Here is a 20117-nt window from a genome sequence, read left to right as displayed (position 1 = left end):
GTTTAAATCTTGAGGGAAGCCAATAAGTCATGTCGGCTTACACGATCTATATAGTCTAGTTTATTTAAAATCTAATTTAATCTATTTAATACAAATATTAAATTTCGATTTTTTAAAAAAAATTATTTAATTAGGTTAAATTTAAACAATTAAAAAAATTTATAAAATTTTATAAACTGATATATATATATATATATATATATATATATATATATATATATCAACTATATAAAGCCTTTACTAATCAATTGGCCAAACAACCCAAAATGCCCTTTCCTTCAAATTCAATTACACTATCATATGGACAATTTGGTAATTAACAAAATAATCTTTCAATTTACAATCAACATTTGACACTTGGCAGTGGCAATTCTTCTTCAATTCAAAAATATATTTGTTTTTGCACTTCTCTCTCATCAACACACTACTACAAACGAGAGAAACAAACCCTACCTTTCTTCTGCTCTCTCTTTTCCTTCAAACCCTACCTCCGCCGCCCCCATTCGTCCTTCTCCTCTTGGTTGCCAAAAATCTCGTCCTTCTTCTTTTGACAAACCCCCATCCGCCTCGTCCCGCGAGCTCCTCAAACCAAAAGTCTGAAGAAGATGAAAAATCATGTGATGTGAAGATGTTGTTGATAGAGGTTGTTCCGAAGAAGAAGCACATGAAGTTCAAACTTCATAACCTTCATATTCTAATATATTGTTTGTTTTTCCTCTAATAGATTGTTTGATTCATTCTAATTTTATTTTTTATTTTAGGGCTTATTTTCCTCCTCGTGGAACTATGGGTACGGTTTATGCTAGATTTTCCAGCTTCTGTTTTTCATTTTTGATAAAAATTATTAACAAGTAGTTATATGAACAGGTAGATATATGAACAGGTAAATACATGAACAGGTAGATACATGAACAAGTAGTTTTTGTACTTTATATTTTTCTAGCTTCTGATGTTAATTTTTGGAGGTTTAAGTACTTTTACTATGATTTATTTTTTTAGTGTTTAAATTTTTGATAAAGCTGAGTTTTTTTTTGCAGGTAACTTGTGTTTTTGAGGATTAATTTCTTGTACTACATTAGTAACAGATGATATGAAGTTTCCTAATGTTGACATTACTTCATACCATGCTTTTTTCGTTTCACATTTGATTATAAGGCAAATTATCTGTTACATGTAGAAATTTCTATTTGAAATTCTCTCTTATATGTAGAAACTTTTGATTCTCTGATGGTATTTGCAACTCCAAAGATATTTTCAGGCTGATACTCTTCCTTGGATTCAAAGACAGAAGGAGAAAGAATAGATTCTTCAGCAACACATTTTAAGAGTAGGTATAATTGTTGTGTGTTTGAGATATAGCTTTCATACCTTTGTTATGTCTAATCATATGTTATGATTGAAGGTGATGAGAATAGTGGAAGCGTTGGAGGGAAAAGGATGTCGTATTTCCTTAACAAAAGGGGAAGCTTAACTCGCGAAGAAATTATCCACAATAACTAGACAGGTAGACTTTTTGTAGCTTCTGCTTCTTATTCTGTTGTTTAGATGGAGCTAACATGAAAATATATTTTTCAGTTGAAAGGATTTGGAGCACAATTATCTCGAAGGGATCTGTTCGGGGAATCCCGTGTAAAGGCTAATAGAACTGGATTTGGTGTGTTTTTTAATCAATCATATGTACAACATAATGCATGGTCTTTAGAAGGTGATGGTGTGTTTGTTGTTGAATTGTATTTGACTAAGGACGGACGGTTGTGAATTTATTAGTTCATTAACTCTAAACTTGCCTCAATATTTTATTCTTCTAAAATTCTATAATACACCTAACATTTTCTCTTTATATATTAATGAGATGTTTATATACTCATGATAGATTTGATGATAATCAAAGGTGTGATGCTAATTGCATCCTTCCTGTCAAATTGTAGGAAACAAGATTTTTTATCAGTATTTTTTTTAATTAATTTAGGCACACATTTTTGTAAATAAAGAGTAAGAAGTGGTTAATAAACCTCTACAAAATAGTGTGTTTATATTTTTGAATAATGACTCAATTCTTTAGTCTTTTCATACTATTAGTATTGTTGTCCATCTAAAAGTTTTGCCTTAGGAAAGAAATCAATTCAAACATGATTTTTAAAAGAAATTGAAAGCAAACAAACACTTGGAACTAGAATAAGAACATGTAGTAAAACCATTCAGTTTAAACTTTTGAGGACATATATATTAAATATTAGAAGTTGCAAAGTTATTTCAGCTAAAATGAATATGTATTCTTTTGTTTAAATAAACTAAAGGCGTGTAGCAATTCCATCTATTAATTCATCATCTAATATAATTCACCAATACATTCAATCCTTCAACTCATAATTTAATAATTTTAAAATAGAGAAAATGTAATTGAAATAAATCATATAATAGAGGAGGGTTTATTATTATCTGTAGATGAGAATAGAGTTTATCAACTCCTGTAAATTTTATCGTTGAAACTTATTATTTTCACGGGTCACTATCACTATAATACGTTTTTTATTTAAATCAATAAATATTTATAAACATTTATAGTTATTAAACATATTGGATTTATCATGTTGTTGATTTGTTACATATTTATTTTTAAATATTTTTAATTATTAGTGATTTTATAAAAACAAATATATATCACCAACAACCAAATCTTAACAAATGATCTAAGATATAAATGAACTTACCCGTATTGACCTATCTTAAACTTTTTTTGTTCATCATTATTTTAACTTAGAACCTAATTTTCATATATACTACTAATATATTATTAGTCAAACTTTTTTTAAATGGTTAATTTCTATTTTATATATGCAATTTGATCAAATTTCTTTACTTCAAATTTTTCGTATCGTTCAAAAAATATTACACCCCAAATAATGCACCCGGGCGACAGCACGGGTCTCTGACTAGTATATATATATATATATAAACATTTATTTTATTTATCATTGATCATACACATTTCTCAATGCATTTTGTTGAACAATAGTCTGCATAGTTTTCCTATCAAAAACTTTTTAAAGAATACTATATGATAAGCAAACACTGGAGTTTTGAGAAATTATAATTCACATGGTCATTGCTTTTTCATAGTACTTATTTTTGAAATTTGTTTGTGCATACTTTCATAAGGATGTTTTTTTATTGAAGATCCAACAAAATCTAGGCTTCCTCTTTCACATCCTTTCATCAATAATATGCTTTTGTAGCCTCTTAATTTCGGGTGCAAGCTCACCCACGATCTCTTGTGCATGTTATCGTCTTGCTTCTCCAATCTCTATTGTTTAATAAAAAAAATTCGAATTATCAATGTAGTCACTAATGGTGTATACTCTAATTCGTTGTGCCAGTGTGAAGAAATACGTGGACAAATGACTAAAGAAATGTAGATCTCGTCCTTTATGCATCAAGTGTCTAGGCATCGTTATACTTTCACTTGTTATATTTGCTATGGTGATTATTGTCTCTTTGAGGTCTACTTCCGATCCTCTCATATGCAATTTTGTGGCCGTCTGCAACAATTGTGCCACAAATGCATGAAAGCACCGGAACTTCTCCCCCTTTAGTCAGTCTTGCCATACTAATGAATAGGAGAGAAATCTTGTGAGGATTTCTCTCTAATTGTATAAAATAAATAGGTGAGGCATCAGAACCAGAATAATGAATAAAAACAGCCCAAAGCTTAGCCAAATATACAAAATATTAATGAAAAAAAAATTACCAAGAATTGGCATAGCACCACTTTACTCCTATGATCATTTTTTTATATATACATTGATAGGTCCCCCCATCAAGCTCTCATTTCAAAAGCTAACAGAGTTGATGATGTGAAGTAAACCATTGAACGCCAATCCAGATCAATTTCTTTTTTTAGTACAAAGGTCGATTTTATTAATATAAGGACTAACTAACTAACCTAGCAACATGTTACCAGCTTTAACGATATCGTGCTCCATCTTTTTGTAGCAAATACGAGAACAGAATTTCGTTCCACATATCAGGAACACCAGGTAAACACCAATGACTACAATCAGGTACAGATGGATTGCTGCTCCAAGTCCCTACATGGCCATCACTCCTATATGCATCCATCGGTGTCACGTGGAGAACCGTCGCGGGAACATTCATGTTTTTTACTACGCTTTTGATCATATCTGAAATTGGATTTCGGTCCTTGCCATTTGTTTTGTTCCAAGGCTTTTTAGTCACTTCGCAAGCACCGCGGTTATGTCCACTGGCACAAAAAAGAAAAACATCTTGAGCCTTTTTCGGTAAGTTCAATAGCTGTAGTAATATCAAAAGGAACAAATATGGTTAAAATTACATCCAACTCACCTCCAATGTGTTGATTCGAAAGTACGGAAGAATACTCTTGTTCTGTTTGTGTTAATATTATTCTCCACCCAAGAGGCCCATGTATGTAAGGCTGTCTTGAAAGCAGAATTAATCGGCATTCCACGCTTCAATGAGCTTCCAACCTGAAAATACCAGCCCCTGTCTGATAATAGCGTTAAAAATTGGCAGCAAAAGATACTACCCTGCATGAAAATTCTATTACAATACAAGTGCTCACACATAAACAAAGAATATCATGCATGAGGCAGTCATTTGAAGATAAGCTAGCGCTAGTTGAAGATTTTTGAACACAAAATTACAATGAGACATTCATCTTCTTGCAACTCTTATCGCTTATGAAGATGTTTGATTTGCAAACTGCTAACAAAACGTGCATGATCCAGTCCCAAATATGAAAATTAGGTCGAAAAGAAGCAGCGTGTGAACAAAATATGCAGAAGAGTGAATCAAATCTTATATTTGTGAAATAAATATAACATTAGATCATTAAAATGTACATCTAATATCTACATAAAAAAATATATACATTTCTATTTGTAGAATTATGTTACTCACATGTCAAAAAGCTTAGTCCTTGTCCACCAGTGACCTGAATTGAATATAAGAACATCTGAATCAATCCATTCATGACTAATATCATCTATCTTATCCAATTTCAGTGTTGTCTTCACCCTCTTCGGCGCAAATTTAGGACCCCGACCAGGCTTCACCAAAAAAACAGAACGATAAAAATCAATCCTAACATCAAAAGAACTAAATCTCACACCTAGAAACCTAATCTGTCTCGTGATCTTGTTGCCTTTGATTTCATAAACACTCGTCTTATTCTCAACTCCTGTCATCAACAAACATATCAAAGACTCCCATTGCGTCCTACTCAACGAATCACCAACAAAAACAACCCTTTTCCCGCGAAGCTGTTCGAGTATTCCCCGTGCATCAAACCTCGGAATATCACAGTCATTCGGCTTCCATCTCCATTTCGTATAATCTCTATCTTTACGCCCGTTAGCAAAACAATTAAAACCTCTTTCCACAAACGGACATTCAGCAGCATCATATAAAGGGTAACTATAACCATCATCTCTAACCCAACTTCCATCAAACACATCACATGCATCCCTCGAAACATTAAAATTCAAAGCCTCAACATAGCTCTGAACATGTAAATGAGAACCACTGGTGTTAGCAATAACCTCATAACTCTTAATCACTGAACTATGACTAGAAAATGCACATGAGTAAATCCATGAAAGCACAAACATGAATGAAACCAAAGACCCAGTTGTGAGTAACACATTGAAAGAAACTAAGATCCAAGCATTGCATTTACCCTTCATAGTTTTGTTACTAAAACCCAAAACTGAGAATAAAGTTCTAAACTTTATGAATGAAATCCAAAAACTGAACAAACCCAAAAGCTGCATTGATTGAAAAATGAACTAACTAACCCTTAAATTCCATAAATGTCCATAATGAGAATATTGGGGTTTTATTTGTCAAGTGGGGTTTTCTTTTTTTAATGAAAATGAAACTGAAAAATGTATGAGGTGGTGGTTGTGAAGTCATTGAAGAGGTTAGTTGAATAGCATGAAAAAGGGGATAATTTTAACAGCAGCAATAAGTGGAAATGAATGTGTGGTGAGGGTAATGTGGTCATTTGATAGAGTCAGTATTTTGCTGCTATAACTGGATAATAAAGGAGAAGACTGCCTTATACGTTAAGAGAGAGATGTTGCTTGTTGGTGGCTTGGTTTTGGGTTGTTTAAGAAAAGAACCAAATTTGCACGATAACTAACAAGTGGGTGTGTTTGGAATACTATGAGAGCGATGCACTACGGTCTATTATCCTCTTTTTGTCTACTGTATTCAATTCAAAAGGTCGGAGAGTTTGGATACAAGTTTAAGTTTTCTTTGGAGTAAGATGACAACCGGTAAATCACCTCCCCACACGTATATTATTTGATATTATATATCTCCTCCGGCCTTATTTATAAGTAAAGTTTTTTTTTAAGTTCCTCCGACCTTATAAATAAGTAAAGATTTTTTTTAAGTTTATTGAATAATGAATGTATCTAGTCTATTATGTAGACCAGATAGATTCATTCCTCAATGAATTAAAAAATGAATCTTTACTTATAAATAAGGCTGGAAGGAATATATATATATATATATATATATATATATATATATATATATATATATATATATATATATAGGTTATTTATATGAGAATGTGAGAATGAATCTCAACTATTGGATTTTAAAATAAATTGTGGAGATTATGGGTGAATCTTTTTTTTTCTCTCCTACATTTTGAAATAAATGAAGTAGGAGAGAGAAAAAAAAGATTCACCTATAATCTCCACCATTTATTTTAAAATCTAATGATTCAGATTCATTTTCACATTCTCATATAAAAAAGGCATTCTCATATGATATGCCCTATATATATATATATATATATATATATATATATATATATATATATATATATATATATATATATATATATATATATATAATTTGTTTAGATATTTATAATATTAAATGATAAATATAATTGTATAAAGAATAATGATATTTATGCAAATGCATATATTAGAATAATTTTGTATGGTGGTTTTATACTCAAATGCATATTGAAAGTAATATTTATATAAAAAAAAAGTTGCGTGAATTTAACTAATCGTGTCCCATTACAAATTTATATATTATGATATAGATTTTATTTAAATAAACATGTAGATATTTTATTGATAGTGCCCCGTGAGAAAAATAAAAAATTTGACATTTGAAAATAAGAATTTTGTGTCTCAAATAAAAATAATTGCTAAATAAAATATGTCTTTTGCTGATAGTTTTCAGTGAGAAAATATAAATATTGACATTTGAAAATATTGTTGTAATATCTAGAGTTTCGGAAGGATACTAAAGTACCTATCTCTATATCCGAGGTTTGAAAAATTTCCGGAACCAGAATTCATATCTACGTGGATATCAATATTTATATTGGTATCCGTATCCGTTTACCTGTATTTGTAATAAAATTAAATTAATTAATTACAAAATATAGTATAATTTTAATTTTTCTAACAATATTAAAAAAAATTATAGATGTTATTGTTGAGTTAAGAAATAAATAATTTTTTTAATTAAAATATGTAATAGTGTAAGAGTGATACGTTTTTAAAAAATTCATAAACGTCCATTTCTATATAAATGACATTATATAAATATGTAGTGCAGGTATGGGACGGACTGGGTAATCCCGTATCCGCACTCATACCCGCTCATTTTAGTGGATAATTACTCGTGTCCATACTCATATCCATTTTGTGGGTTTTAACTCTATTCGTTGTGAATATTTTTTACGGGTACTCTTTGGATATGGGTCAAATTGTCATCCCTATGAAAAAAACTAAAGACAGGGACAAGAACGGGTGGAAATGAATAGGATAGGGTACTAGTATCTATACCTGGTATTTTGAAGAAGAAAAAATGGGACAACTTCTCTACCCATCACAAAATATTAGGTAGTGTACCTTCAATCAATCACATGATCCCATTTAATTTCAACATATTTAATTATTTATTAAATAGTATAACTATTTATTGTTTTCAAAGCATTATACACTAAAAATAACCTTACCAAACATTTTGAATTGGATTAAAATGTGTTTTACTTAACCACTTTGCGTTTATAAATCTCGCGTTTGAAATAGTGTAGTTCATGAAGGATAGAAAAACACTTAGAAAGGGGGGGTTTGAATAAGTGTAGCTTTAAAAACTTGACAGATAAAAATAAATTGCACAGTTATTTTTATCCTGGTTCGTTGTTAACTAAACTACTCCAGTCCACCCCCGCAGAGATGATTTACCTCAACTGAGGATTTAATCCACTAATCGCTCGGATTACAATGGTTTTCCACTTAGTCAGCAACTAAGTCTTCCAGAGTCTTCTGATCACACACTGATCACTCCAGGAACAACTGCTTAGATACCCTCTAAGACTTTTCTAGAGTATACTGATCCACACGATCACTCTAGTTACAACCTGCTTAGATAACTTCTAAGACTTCCTAGAGTATTCTGATCCACACGATCACTCTAGTTCCTTACAACTTAATGTAATCAATTCTAAGAGTATTACAATTGCTTCTTAAAAGCGATAATCACAAACTGTGATATTTCTCTTAACGTTTAAGCTTAATCTCACTAATATATTACAACAGCAATGTAGTGAGCTTTGATGAAGATGAAGATTCTGAGCTTTGATTTGAACAGCGTTTCAGCAAGTTGATATTCACAGAATAGGTGTAGAATTGGTTAACCTTGCTTCTCATCAGAACTTCATATTTATAGGCGTTGGAGAAGATGACCGTTGAGTGCATTTAATGCTTTGCGTGTTCCGTACAGCATCGCATTTAATGTTATACGCTTTTGTCAACTACCTCGAGCCTTGTTCACGCTGTGTCTACTGACGTAGCCTTTAATATCTTTTAACGTTCCTTTTGTCAGTCAGCGTAGCTTGCCACTTGTACTTCCTTCTGATCTGATGTTTGTGAATACAACGTTTGAATATCATCAGAGTCAAACAGCTTGGTGCAAAGCATCTTCTGATCTTCTGACCTTGAAGTGCTTCTGAGCGTGATACCATCAGAACTTCAGTGCTTCTGTTCTCTTGTTCTTCTGATGCTTCCATAGACCCATGTTCTGATTCTGCTTCGACCATCTTCTGATGTCTTGCCAGACCATGTTCTGATGTTGCATGCTGAACCCTTTGAGACAAAGCTTCTGAGCGCTGAATTATGCGTACTCTTTATATATTTCCTGAAAAGGAAATTGCATTGGATTAGAGTACCATATTATCTTAAGCAAAATTCATATTATTGTTATCATCAAAACTAAGATAATTGATCAGAACAAATCTTGTTCTAACAATCTCCCCCTTTTTGATGATGACAAAAACATATATAAATGATATGAATTTGCGATCAGAAAGAACAGACGACAAAAGACAAATTACACAGCTATAGCATAAGCATATGAATATGTCTCCCCCTGAGATTAACAATCTCCCCCTGAGATAAATAATCTCCCCCTGAAATAAATACTCGAAGAACTTTAATAAAAGACTTCCCTGATTATTTCGGTAGAGACGATCATATAAGCTTCTGTCTTTAGAGAATTCCTAGCTTCTGACTTCTGCTTCCATTGGACAGCTTCAGAACTAGAATTTCCTTAGATCCCTAGAACACTCACAGCTTCTGATTCCTGCTTCCATCTAGGACAGCTTCAGAACTTGAATTTCTTTGATCTTCTGAACATTCACAGCTTCTGATTTCTGCTTCCATCTAGGACAGCTTCAGAACTTGAATTTCTTTGATCTTCTGAACATTCACAGCTTCTGATTTCTGCTTCCATTTAGGACAGCTTCAGAACTTGAGTTTTCTGGATCTTTAGAACATTCACAGCTTCTGATTTCTGCTTCCCTCGGATAGCTTCAGAGCTTTGAATTTCTACTAACATCACTTCATGCTAGATTTGTATCAGAACATTGTTGAATGTACCAGAGCATCATCAGAGCATCTCTACATCCTGAAATGTTACAGAACAAAAACTAAACGACAAAAGTCAGCATGAACGAGTCAGAACATAAAATGTATATTAGAACACATGATATGTATCAGAGCCATATAGGCTAAAATAATGTATCAGAGCAAATAGAATTTTGTCAGATCAAATAGACAAATATGGATCAAATTCTATTATCAGTGCTTCTGATTTATTCTTCTTTCTTGCTTCTGATTTCTGAAGCTTGACAGCACTAAGCTTGCTTCAGTTTCCATGAGTTTATTCTTTTTACAGAATAACACTCCTTATGGTTTTGCTTCTGTGTTTGCTTTGAAGATTCTCTTCACTTCTTTATACCTGCAAAACACTTAAACCATATAGAACTTGCAGTTCTTGTTAGTAAATGTGTGGGAGCTTTACCCAGCAACTGATAGATTAATCAAATCATTTATCATTTATCTTCTCCCCCTTTTTGTCATATCATCAAAAAGAATATTTCAAAAGATTCAGATGAATAAAACGACAAATAACATCACTGGAATGTAAAAACAAAGAAACTTTTCATTGATAATCAAAAGATATTACATGAGAAGATGTTTAACAAGCAGATGCAACAAGGAAAGAAAACTACTAAGACCAAAGCCTAAGACCCTAGCTAAGACAAAATCTGTGCCAGCATGCCATGAAGGAGTGAAACGCATCATTGACTGCTTCTTGGGCTTCCAGGCGAGGGGTCAGGGAGACTTGGTTCTGATGCAGATCTTCCACAATCTTTATCAGAGACAACATTCTCAGCCGGTGAAGATGAAGAGATTTCTTCGGAGTGGGTTGAGGGAGAGGAAAGGTTAGATGAGGAGGAAGTTGAGTCTTGAAGGTAGAAAGATGAGGAAGAAGATGGAGATGATGGAGGGCTTTCACCAGGGGGTTGAAACACACGTCTAGAATAGTTTCCAGATAACATTGCTTCGAATGGATTCACCTTGAGAGGGTCATAGGTGATCTTTATCTTTTTGGGTTTGGAAGGAGATGTTTCAACAGCTTTTCTCTTTTTGTTTTGATCATTTTCATGGTTTCCTGGGCTTGATGAAGAGTTCATGAAGGATTTGCAGATAATGAACAGATAGGGTTTGATATGAATGCAAAAAGATAGAGAAGGAAAACACAGACAGAGTGTAATAGAGAAAATATAAGAGGGAAGGAGACGCGTTTGAAGAGTATTTAAAATAAAATAAAATGAAACAAATGATGGATAGCATTTAATGTTACGTGACATGAGGAGAGATAATAAAGACAAATGAGGTGACTAGCACAGTTACCTATGGTCGGCGTCCCTTCAACTGCACGCGCGCTTATCCATGAACAGTAACGACAGGTTTACCATCCCGAGATAAAACGTTACAGCTGTTTTGCTTTAAAAGAGGTTCTGAATCAACTTAGAGAATGAAACGTTAGTAATAACCGAATCATAATTTCTAAAAGATTTCAATCAGAACTTCTGATTAAAAAAAAATCATTCATTTCAGAAGATACTCATACGTAAGAACTTCTCATCTTTTCATTCTGGGCATAAATCCATACTGATGTTCTTCAGAATGAACTTAAACCTATCTTCAGCCAGGGGTTTTGTAAAGATATCAGCCCATTGATGGTCTGTATCCACAAAGTTTAAAGATATAACACCCTTCTGAACATAGTCCCTTATGAAATGATGTTTAATCTCAATATGTTTAGCTTTTGAATGAAGAATAGGATTCTTAGATAAACATATAGCAGAAGTATTATCACAGAATATAGGAATGTTACTCTCATATATCTGATAATCTTCTAACTGACTCTTCATCCAGAGCATCTGTGTACTGCAGCCAGCAGCAGCGACATATTCTGCTTCTGTCGTTGATAGAGCAATAGTTGCTTGCTTCTTGCTATACCAGGAGATCAAATGACTTCCAAGAAATTGGCAACTTCCTGAAGTACTCTTTCTTTCAATTCTGTCTCCAGCATAGTCAGCATCGCAGAATCCTACTAAGTTGTATTCTTTAGATTTTCTGTAAACTAAGCCAACATTAGTAGTACCTTTCAGATACCTTAGAATTCTCTTAACAGCAGTTAAATGAGATTCTCTAGGATCTGATTGGAATCTAGCACACAAACAAACACTGAACAGAATGTCAGGTCTAGAAGCAGTCAGATATAGAAGAGATCCAATCATACCTCTGTATAACTTCTGATCTACCTTCTTACTTACCTCATCCTTACCTAGGATGCATGTTGGATGCATAGGAGTTTTGGCTTCTTTGCAGTCTAGAAGATTAAACTTCTTCAGAAGTTCCTTCACATACTTGGTTTGGTGAACATACGTTCCTTCTGATGTTTGATTTATTTGTATTCCAAGGAAATACTTGAGTTCTCCCATCATGCTCATTTCAAACTCAGCCTGCATAGACTCAGCAAACTCCTTTCCAAGTGTAGCATTAGATGTTCCAAAAATAATATCATCTACATATATTTGACAAATTAAAATATCCCTTTTAAAGGTTTTACAAAAGAGAGTAGTGTCCACTTTTCCTCTAGTGAAACCATTATCCAGAAGGAAAGAACTTAAGCGTTCATACCAAGCTCTGGGAGCTTGTTTCAATCCATATAACGATTTCTTTAATTTAAAAACATGATTAGGAGACATAGAGTCTTCAAAACCAGGAGGTTGATGGACATAAACTTCTTCATCTATATAACCATTTAAGAAGGCACTCTTAACATCCATTTGATAGAGAGTGATGTTATGTTGAGTGGCAAATGAAATTAATAGACGAATAGATTCTAACCTGGCCACTGGTGCAAAGGTTTCTGTATAGTCAATCCCTTCTTGCTGACTATAACCCTGAGCCACCAGTCTGGCTTTGTTCCTTACCACTTCACCTTTCTCACTGAGCTTGTTTCTGAAGACCCATTTTGTACCGATTATATTGAATCCATCTGGTCTAGGAACAAGATCCCAAACATCATTCCTTGTAAACTGATTCAGTTCTTCTTGCATAGCAATTATCCAGTCTGGATCTTCTAGAGCATGATCAACAGAAGTTGGCTCGATCAAAGATACAAGACCTAATTGACAATCTGCATTGTTCTTAAGGAATGCTCTTGTTCTGATTGGATCATCCTTCTTTCCAAGAATGACATCTTCTGAATGACCAGAGATGAGTCTGGATGATCTTCTGACAGATGGTTCTTCAGATATGCTTAGATTCTCCAGAGAAGCTGATACTTGATCTTCAGATTCTTTGCTTCTGAGAAGCTCTGCTTCTGATGCGTTGCTTCTTGGCTCAACAACTTCTGATATATCAATATCACAATCTGCAAAATTATCAAACTGCTTTGGTTTTTCAGAACCAAGCTTATCATCAAACCTGATATTGATTGATTCTTCTACAATCAATGTTTCAGTATTGTATACTCTGTAGCCTTTTGAGCGTTCAGAATATCCAAGAAGGAAACATTTTTGAGCTTTGGAATCAAACTTACCAAGATGATCTTTAGTATTCAGAATAAAGCATACACATCCAAAAGGATGGAAATACGAAATGTTAGGCTTTCTATTCTTCCACAATTCATAAGGAGTCTTATTTAGAATAGGTCTGATAGAGATTCTATTCTGAATATAGCATGCAGTGTTTATTGCTTCTGCCCAGAAATGCTTAGCCATATTGGTTTCATTGATCATGGTTCTGGCCATTTCTTGCAGAGTCCTATTCTTTCGTTCTACAACTCCATTTTGCTGTGGAGTTCTAGGACAAGAGAAATCATGGGCAATACCATTTTCTTTGAAGAATTCTTCAAAGGATCTGTTCTCAAATTCACCACCATGATCACTTCTGACCTTTATGATTTTACACTCTTTTTCAGATTGAATCTGAATGCAGAAATCAAAGAACACTGAATGAGACTCATCCTTGTGTTTCAAGAATTTTACCCACGTCCAGCGGCTATAATCATCTACGATGACTAATCCATATTTCTTCCCTCTGACAGATGCTGTTTTGACTGGGCCAAACAGATCAATGTGCAAGAGTTCTAATGGCCTTGAGGTAGAAACAACATTCTTGGACTTGAATGCAGGTTTGGAGAACTTGCCCTTCTGACATGCTTCACAAAGAGCATCTGATTTGAATTTCAGATTAGGGAGTCCTCTGACAAGATCCAGTTTGTTAATCTGAGAAATCTTTCTCAAACTAGCATGACCTAATCTTCTGTGCCAGACCCACTGCTCTTCAGAAACAGACATAAGACAAGTCACCTTCTGACTCATAAGATCTTGCAGATCTGTCTTATAAATGTTGTTCTTCCTCTTGCCTGTAAATAGGATTGAGCCATCCTTCTGATTTACAGCCTTGCAAGACTTTTGATTAAAGATTATATCATAACCATTGTCACTCAATTAACTGATAGATAAGAGGTTATGTGTTAATCCTTCTACAAGAAGTACATTAGAAATGGAAGGAGAGTTACCAGACTTTATAGTTCCAGAGCCAATTATCTTGCCCTTCTGATCTCCTCCAAACTTGACTTCTCCTCCAGACTTAAGCACCAGGTCTTGGAACATAGACCTTCTTCCTGTCATGTGTCGTGAGCATCCAGAGTCCAGGTACCATGACATGTTGTGCTTTGTCCTTTTTGCAGTCAAGGATATCTGCAATAGGAATAATCTTATCCTTAGGTACCCACATCTTTTTGGGTCCTTTCTTGTTAGATTTTCTCAAGTTCTGATTGAACTTGGGTTTAACATTGTAAGCAATAGGAGGAACAACATGATAATTCTTAATGTGAGTTTCATGATATTTCCTAGGTTGTGTCACATGCTTTTTGGTGTGTGTTATGTGAAAACTTTGAGCATGTGAAGTGTGCCTAATATCATGGGAGTGGCCATACTTGAACTGATCATAGAATGGCTTGTATGTGAATTTCATTTCATCAACAGGTTCAAGTTTGTATGGGGTTTCACCCTCAAAACCGATGCCGACTCTTTTGTTTCCAGACACAGCATATATCATAGAAGCTAGCTGACTTCTGCCAATACTTCTAGATAAGAACTTCCTGAAACTTAAATCATATTCTTTCAGAATATGGTTTAGACTGGGAGTGGATTTTTCTGAATCAGAAGGAGATCCAACATTATTGGATAATTTTAAAAGTTTTTCTTTTAATTCAGAATTCTCCAACTCAAGCTTCTTTGTTTCAAATTCAAATAGCTTTTTCAGCTTTTTGTATTTGAGACTCATCTGAGACTTGAATTCCAGAAGTTCAGTTAGACCGGAAACTAACTCATCTCTAGTAAGTTCAGAAAATACCTCTTCAGAATCTGATTCTGATGTAGATTCTGATCCGTCATCTTCTGTCGCCATCAGCGCACAGTTAGTCTGCTCATCTTCAGAGTCTGAATCATCTTCTGACTCATCCCAGGTTGCCATAAGACCTTTCTTCTTATGAAACTTCTTCTTGGGATTTTCCTTCTGAAGTTTTGGACATTCATTCTTGAAGTGTCCAGGCTCATTGCATTCATAGCACATGACCTTCTTCTTGTCAAATCTTCTGTCATCAGAAGATTCTCCATGTTCAAATTTCTTTGAACTTCTGAAGCCTCTGAACTTCCTTTGCTTGGTCTTCCAGAGTTGATTCAGCCTTCTGGAGATCAAGGACAGTTCATCTTCTTCTTCAGATTCTGATTCTTCAGGATCTTCTTCTCTAGCCTGAAAAGCGTTAGTGCATTTCTTGATATTGGATTTTAATGCAATAGACTTACCTTTCTTTTGAGGCTCATTTGCGTCCAGCTCTATTTCATGACTTCTCAAGGCACTGATAAGCTCTTCCAGAGAAACTTCATTCAGATTCTTTGCAATCTTGAATGCAGTCACCATAGGACCCCATCTTCTGGGTAAGCTTCTGATGATCTTCTTTACATGATCAGCCTTGGTGTATCCCTTGTCAAGAACTCTCAATCCAGCAGTAAGAGTTTGAAATCTTGAAAACATCTTTTCAATGTCTTCATCATCCTCCATCTTGAAGGCTTCGTACTTCTGGATTAAAGCTAGAGCTTTAGTCTCCTTGACTTGAGCATTTCCTTCATGAGTCATTTTCAAGGACTCATATATGTCATAGGCCGTTTCCCTGTTAGATATCTTCTCATACTCAGCATGAGAGATAGCATTCAGCAAAACAGTTCTGCATTTATGATGATTCCTGAAAAGCTTCTTCTGATCATCATTCATTTCTTGCCTTGTCAACTTTACGCCACTGGCATTTACTGGATGTTTGTAACCATCCATCAGAAGATCCCATAGATCACCATCTAGACCAAGAAAGTAACTTTCCAGTTTATCTTTCCAGTATTCAAAGTTTTCACCATCAAATACCGGCGGTCTAGTATAACCATTGTTACCGTTGTATTGCTCAGCAGAGCCAGATGTAGATGCAGGTATAGACTTTTCACTTTCATCAACCATCTTTTACTGAAGCGTTTTTCTCTTCCTGAATCTTTTCTAAACACGGTTAAGTGCTTGCACCTTAGAACCGGCGCTCTGATGCCAATTGAAGGATAGAAAAACACTTAGAAAGGGGGGGTTTGAATAAGTGTAGCTTTAAAAACTTGACAGATAAAAATAAATTGCACAGTTATTTTTATCCTGGTTCGTTGTTAACTAAACTACTCCAGTCCACCCCCGCAGAGATGATTTACCTCAACTGAGGATTTAATCCACTAATCGCTCGGATTACAATGGTTTTCCACTTAGTCAGCAACTAAGTCTTCCAGAGTCTTCTGATCACACACTGATCACTCCAGGAACAACTGCTTAGATACCCTCTAAGACTTTTCTAGAGTATACTGATCCACACGATCACTCTAGTTACAACCTGCTTAGATAACTTCTAAGACTTCCTAGAGTATTCTGATCCACACGATCACTCTAGTTCCTTACAACTTAATGTAATCAATTCTAAGAGTATTACAATTGCTTCTTAAAAGCGATAATCACAAACTGTGATATTTCTCTTAACGTTTAAGCTTAATCTCACTAATATATTACAACAGCAATGTAGTGAGCTTTGATGAAGATGAAGATTCTGAGCTTTGATTTGAACAGCGTTTCAGCAAGTTGATATTCACAGAATAGGTGTAGAATTGGTTAACCTTGCTTCTCATCAGAACTTCATATTTATAGGCGTTGGAGAAGATGACCGTTGAGTGCATTTAATGCTTTGCGTGTTCCGTACAGCATCGCATTTAATGTTATACGCTTTTGTCAACTACCTCGAGCCTTGTTCACGCTGTGTCTACTGACGTAGCCTTTAATATCTTTTAACGTTCCTTTTGTCAGTCAGCGTAGCTTGCCACTTGTACTTCCTTCTGATCTGATGTTTGTGAATACAACGTTTGAATATCATCAGAGTCAAACAGCTTGGTGCAAAGCATCTTCTGATCTTCTGACCTTGAAGTGCTTCTGAGCGTGATACCATCAGAACTTCAGTGCTTCTGTTCTCTTGTTCTTCTGATGCTTCCATAGACCCATGTTCTGATTCTGCTTCGACCATCTTCTGATGTCTTGCCAGACCATGTTCTGATGTTGCATGCTGAACCCTTTGAGACAAAGCTTCTGAGCGCTGAATTATGCGTACTCTTTATATATTTCCTGAAAAGGAAATTGCATTGGATTAGAGTACCATATTATCTTAAGCAAAATTCATATTATTGTTATCATCAAAACTAAGATAATTGATCAGAACAAATCTTGTTCTAACAGTTCAGTATATTATAATCTAAGTTAGTAAGTATTAAAGGTTTGGCCCATTATCTCTCTGAACTTGTAAATGAGAATTTCTTTTCCCACCTCTATAGATTCTCTAAGTTTTATGGCAAAAAATAAAAAATGCCTTCAATTTTTGGAGATACATTTCCAGATGCACCGTTTTTTTACAAAATAAGTGCAAAATGGATGAACAAAAATTTTATGGAATGTTTTCGCAGAAACATCTCAGAAAACACCCCATAGTATCTGAAATACAAATGTTTAAATAGCTAAAAATGCACTCAGGGATGTTTTCGAAGATGCATCTCCGGATTAATTTTTGGCAAAAATGAGGTGGTTGCTTGTGTCGCACGCTCGCGAAAAATGAACATAGTCGCCACTAATATATTTATCCCATAAGGGAAAGGAATATCAGAAAACCTAACAAAGGAAGGAACAGGGTCTTGCGACCAGAGAATCAAGGTACGGGAGTCGGTTACGCAAGGGGAAGGTGCTAGCACCCCTCGCGCCCATCGTACTCGATGGTATCCACCTATGTTTGTTTCTATCTAAAGGGTGTGTACTATGTCTATGTCTATATATGAATGCATGCAAAAGAAATACGGGGAAAAGAAGGAATTATTTACAAGTGTGCTCGTTCAAGCCCCGCGACTTGATGCCTACGTATCCTTTTCAGGAATCAGAGCGTCGTAGTTCGGCTCACGATTTTCTGTTTGTTTTTGTGTTTTTTAGTTGGGCGGCGTTAACGTTCGCGCTCTTGCATAAGGGATCGACCTAGGATGCAATGGAGCGGAGATAACAATGCCCTTAAGAAAAGAGATGAGAGAGAGAGTTTGAGTGTTTCGAGGAAATCCCTAAAGCAAGGGAAACTCGAGTTACTCTTTGGTTTGTGTTTTTTAGAAGTTGGGAACTTACGCCTGAATGGGACCCTAAAGCAAGGGAGATCCAAGCACTCGAACATTCCCTAAAGCAAGGGATGTTCAAGCTTCCATTCCCTTTTTAAGATTTTCACTTTGATTATTAATGTTTTAAGTATTTTCTTTGTATTTTTTAAAGGGATTTTTTTTGAATATTTTTAGATGTTTTATGTTGTAAAAGAAAAGGAATGCAAAAATGGGAACTAGTCCTAATTTCTACATCTATATTATGAATTATTTCTAAAAGGAAATGGGGAAGAAACTAAGCATTCACAATATAAGAAAATATTCACAAAAATAAAAGGAACAAAATCTAAACTATTTATGAAAATATGTTCACAAGTAATTGCATTTTTATTCATGTTAGACACTAATTTCAAGAATTAACTAAGACTATTTATTATTTTTTTTTTATGGTTTATAAGAAATCACACAATTAAAAATTCAATTAAAAGGAAATAATATTCTAAAAATCTAATTGGTTAGGAAAGATTTTTTTGTTGTTGTTTTTATTTAGTAAAGTCAATCAATATGTAAAAAGAAAAAGAAAAAAATCGGTTTTAATTGTTTTTATATTAACAGCAAAGGGGGGTGCACAAGTAATTCTAATGAACTGAAAAGTCAGCTAACACGTTAACAGGCTTAAACCAGGGGGCGGGGATAGTAGGGCGTTAAGGCCCAGGTTCAACAAGACGTGTGGTGCGCTAGCATGGAGGGAGTGCAATCCAAAAAAACAGGCCCAAACGCTATCTGTAGCCCAGCCTACTTCGCATTAGCCCATTTTCATCTCATGATTCATTTCTCAGCATTTATTTTACTTCATTTTGTTCAGCATGTGATTATGTGAAACGTGACAAAATGCAATGAAAACAGAAATCAATTGGTCACTCAACATTTAAGTCACTAGCAGACAAAATCATACATCAGCGAATCACAGCATGCCAACACATTTTCCAATCATTGAATAAAGCCAAAAACGCAAGAAAATTGGGAAAAGATCCAGTGCATGCGCGCCACGTGAGCTGGCCATGGGAATATCTCAGAACACACTCAGACGCCGGACTCCTTCGCCGGTCGTCTTCTCCGGCGAGCGCCCCCGTCCGCCGCCGCGACTCACGTCCAGAAAACCACCAAACCACCACCATTTCACTCGTTTTTTCGCGTAGATTACAGATCCGGCCTTAGTTTTCCACAATATTCCCTCTAACATGCAAACCGAAATGGATTCTAAAGCCCTAGCATGAATTAACTCCATTAAAATACAACCTAAGCATAATGAACCCTACGCATCTTTATAACATTCAAATATGCGGTTTGAATACAAAACTGAAAGGAAAACAGAATGGATGTAACCTCTTGTAAACATAACGAGCAACACACATATATCACAGGCAACACACATATATCAGATGCATGAGATCTATCATGATGTGGAGAGAGTTTT

At 34.7% G+C, this 20117-nt stretch overlaps 1 protein-coding gene and 1 long non-coding RNA gene across 6 annotated transcripts; one reads left to right on the top strand and one right to left on the bottom strand.

Annotated features, from left to right (window-relative positions):
- Positions 1-398: 398 nt before the first annotated feature.
- Positions 399-1782, top strand: LOC131655667 (uncharacterized). Of its 5 annotated transcripts, none has more exons than XR_009299843.1 (6): positions 399-643; positions 762-790; positions 868-883; positions 1038-1327; positions 1403-1504; positions 1576-1782. It is a non-coding gene; the product is annotated as an uncharacterized LOC131655667 (long non-coding RNA). The 5 variants fall into 5 exon arrangements; XR_009299840.1 differs by having other exon boundaries at positions 868-899; XR_009299841.1 differs by lacking the exon at positions 868-883.
- A 1884-nt stretch (positions 1783-3666) lies between these two features.
- Positions 3667-6256, bottom strand: LOC131655666 (protein trichome berefringence-like 7). Its single transcript, XM_058925500.1, has 3 exons — positions 4939-6256; positions 4363-4521; positions 3667-4261 (listed from the first exon to the last, which is right to left on the bottom strand). The coding sequence occupies exons 1-3, from the start codon at positions 5808-5810 to the stop codon at positions 3964-3966; spliced, it is 1329 nt and encodes a 442-aa protein (XP_058781483.1). The 5' UTR covers positions 5811-6256; the 3' UTR covers positions 3667-3963.
- Between the last annotated feature and the right edge of the window lie 13861 nt (positions 6257-20117).

Source organism: Vicia villosa, linkage group LG3 (assembly GCF_029867415.1).
Source record: "Vicia villosa cultivar HV-30 ecotype Madison, WI linkage group LG3, Vvil1.0, whole genome shotgun sequence".
NCBI classification, from domain to species: domain Eukaryota; kingdom Viridiplantae; phylum Streptophyta; class Magnoliopsida; order Fabales; family Fabaceae; genus Vicia; species Vicia villosa.
Note: the sequence above shows the minus strand (reverse complement) of the source record. Positions and strands in the feature narration are given on the sequence as shown.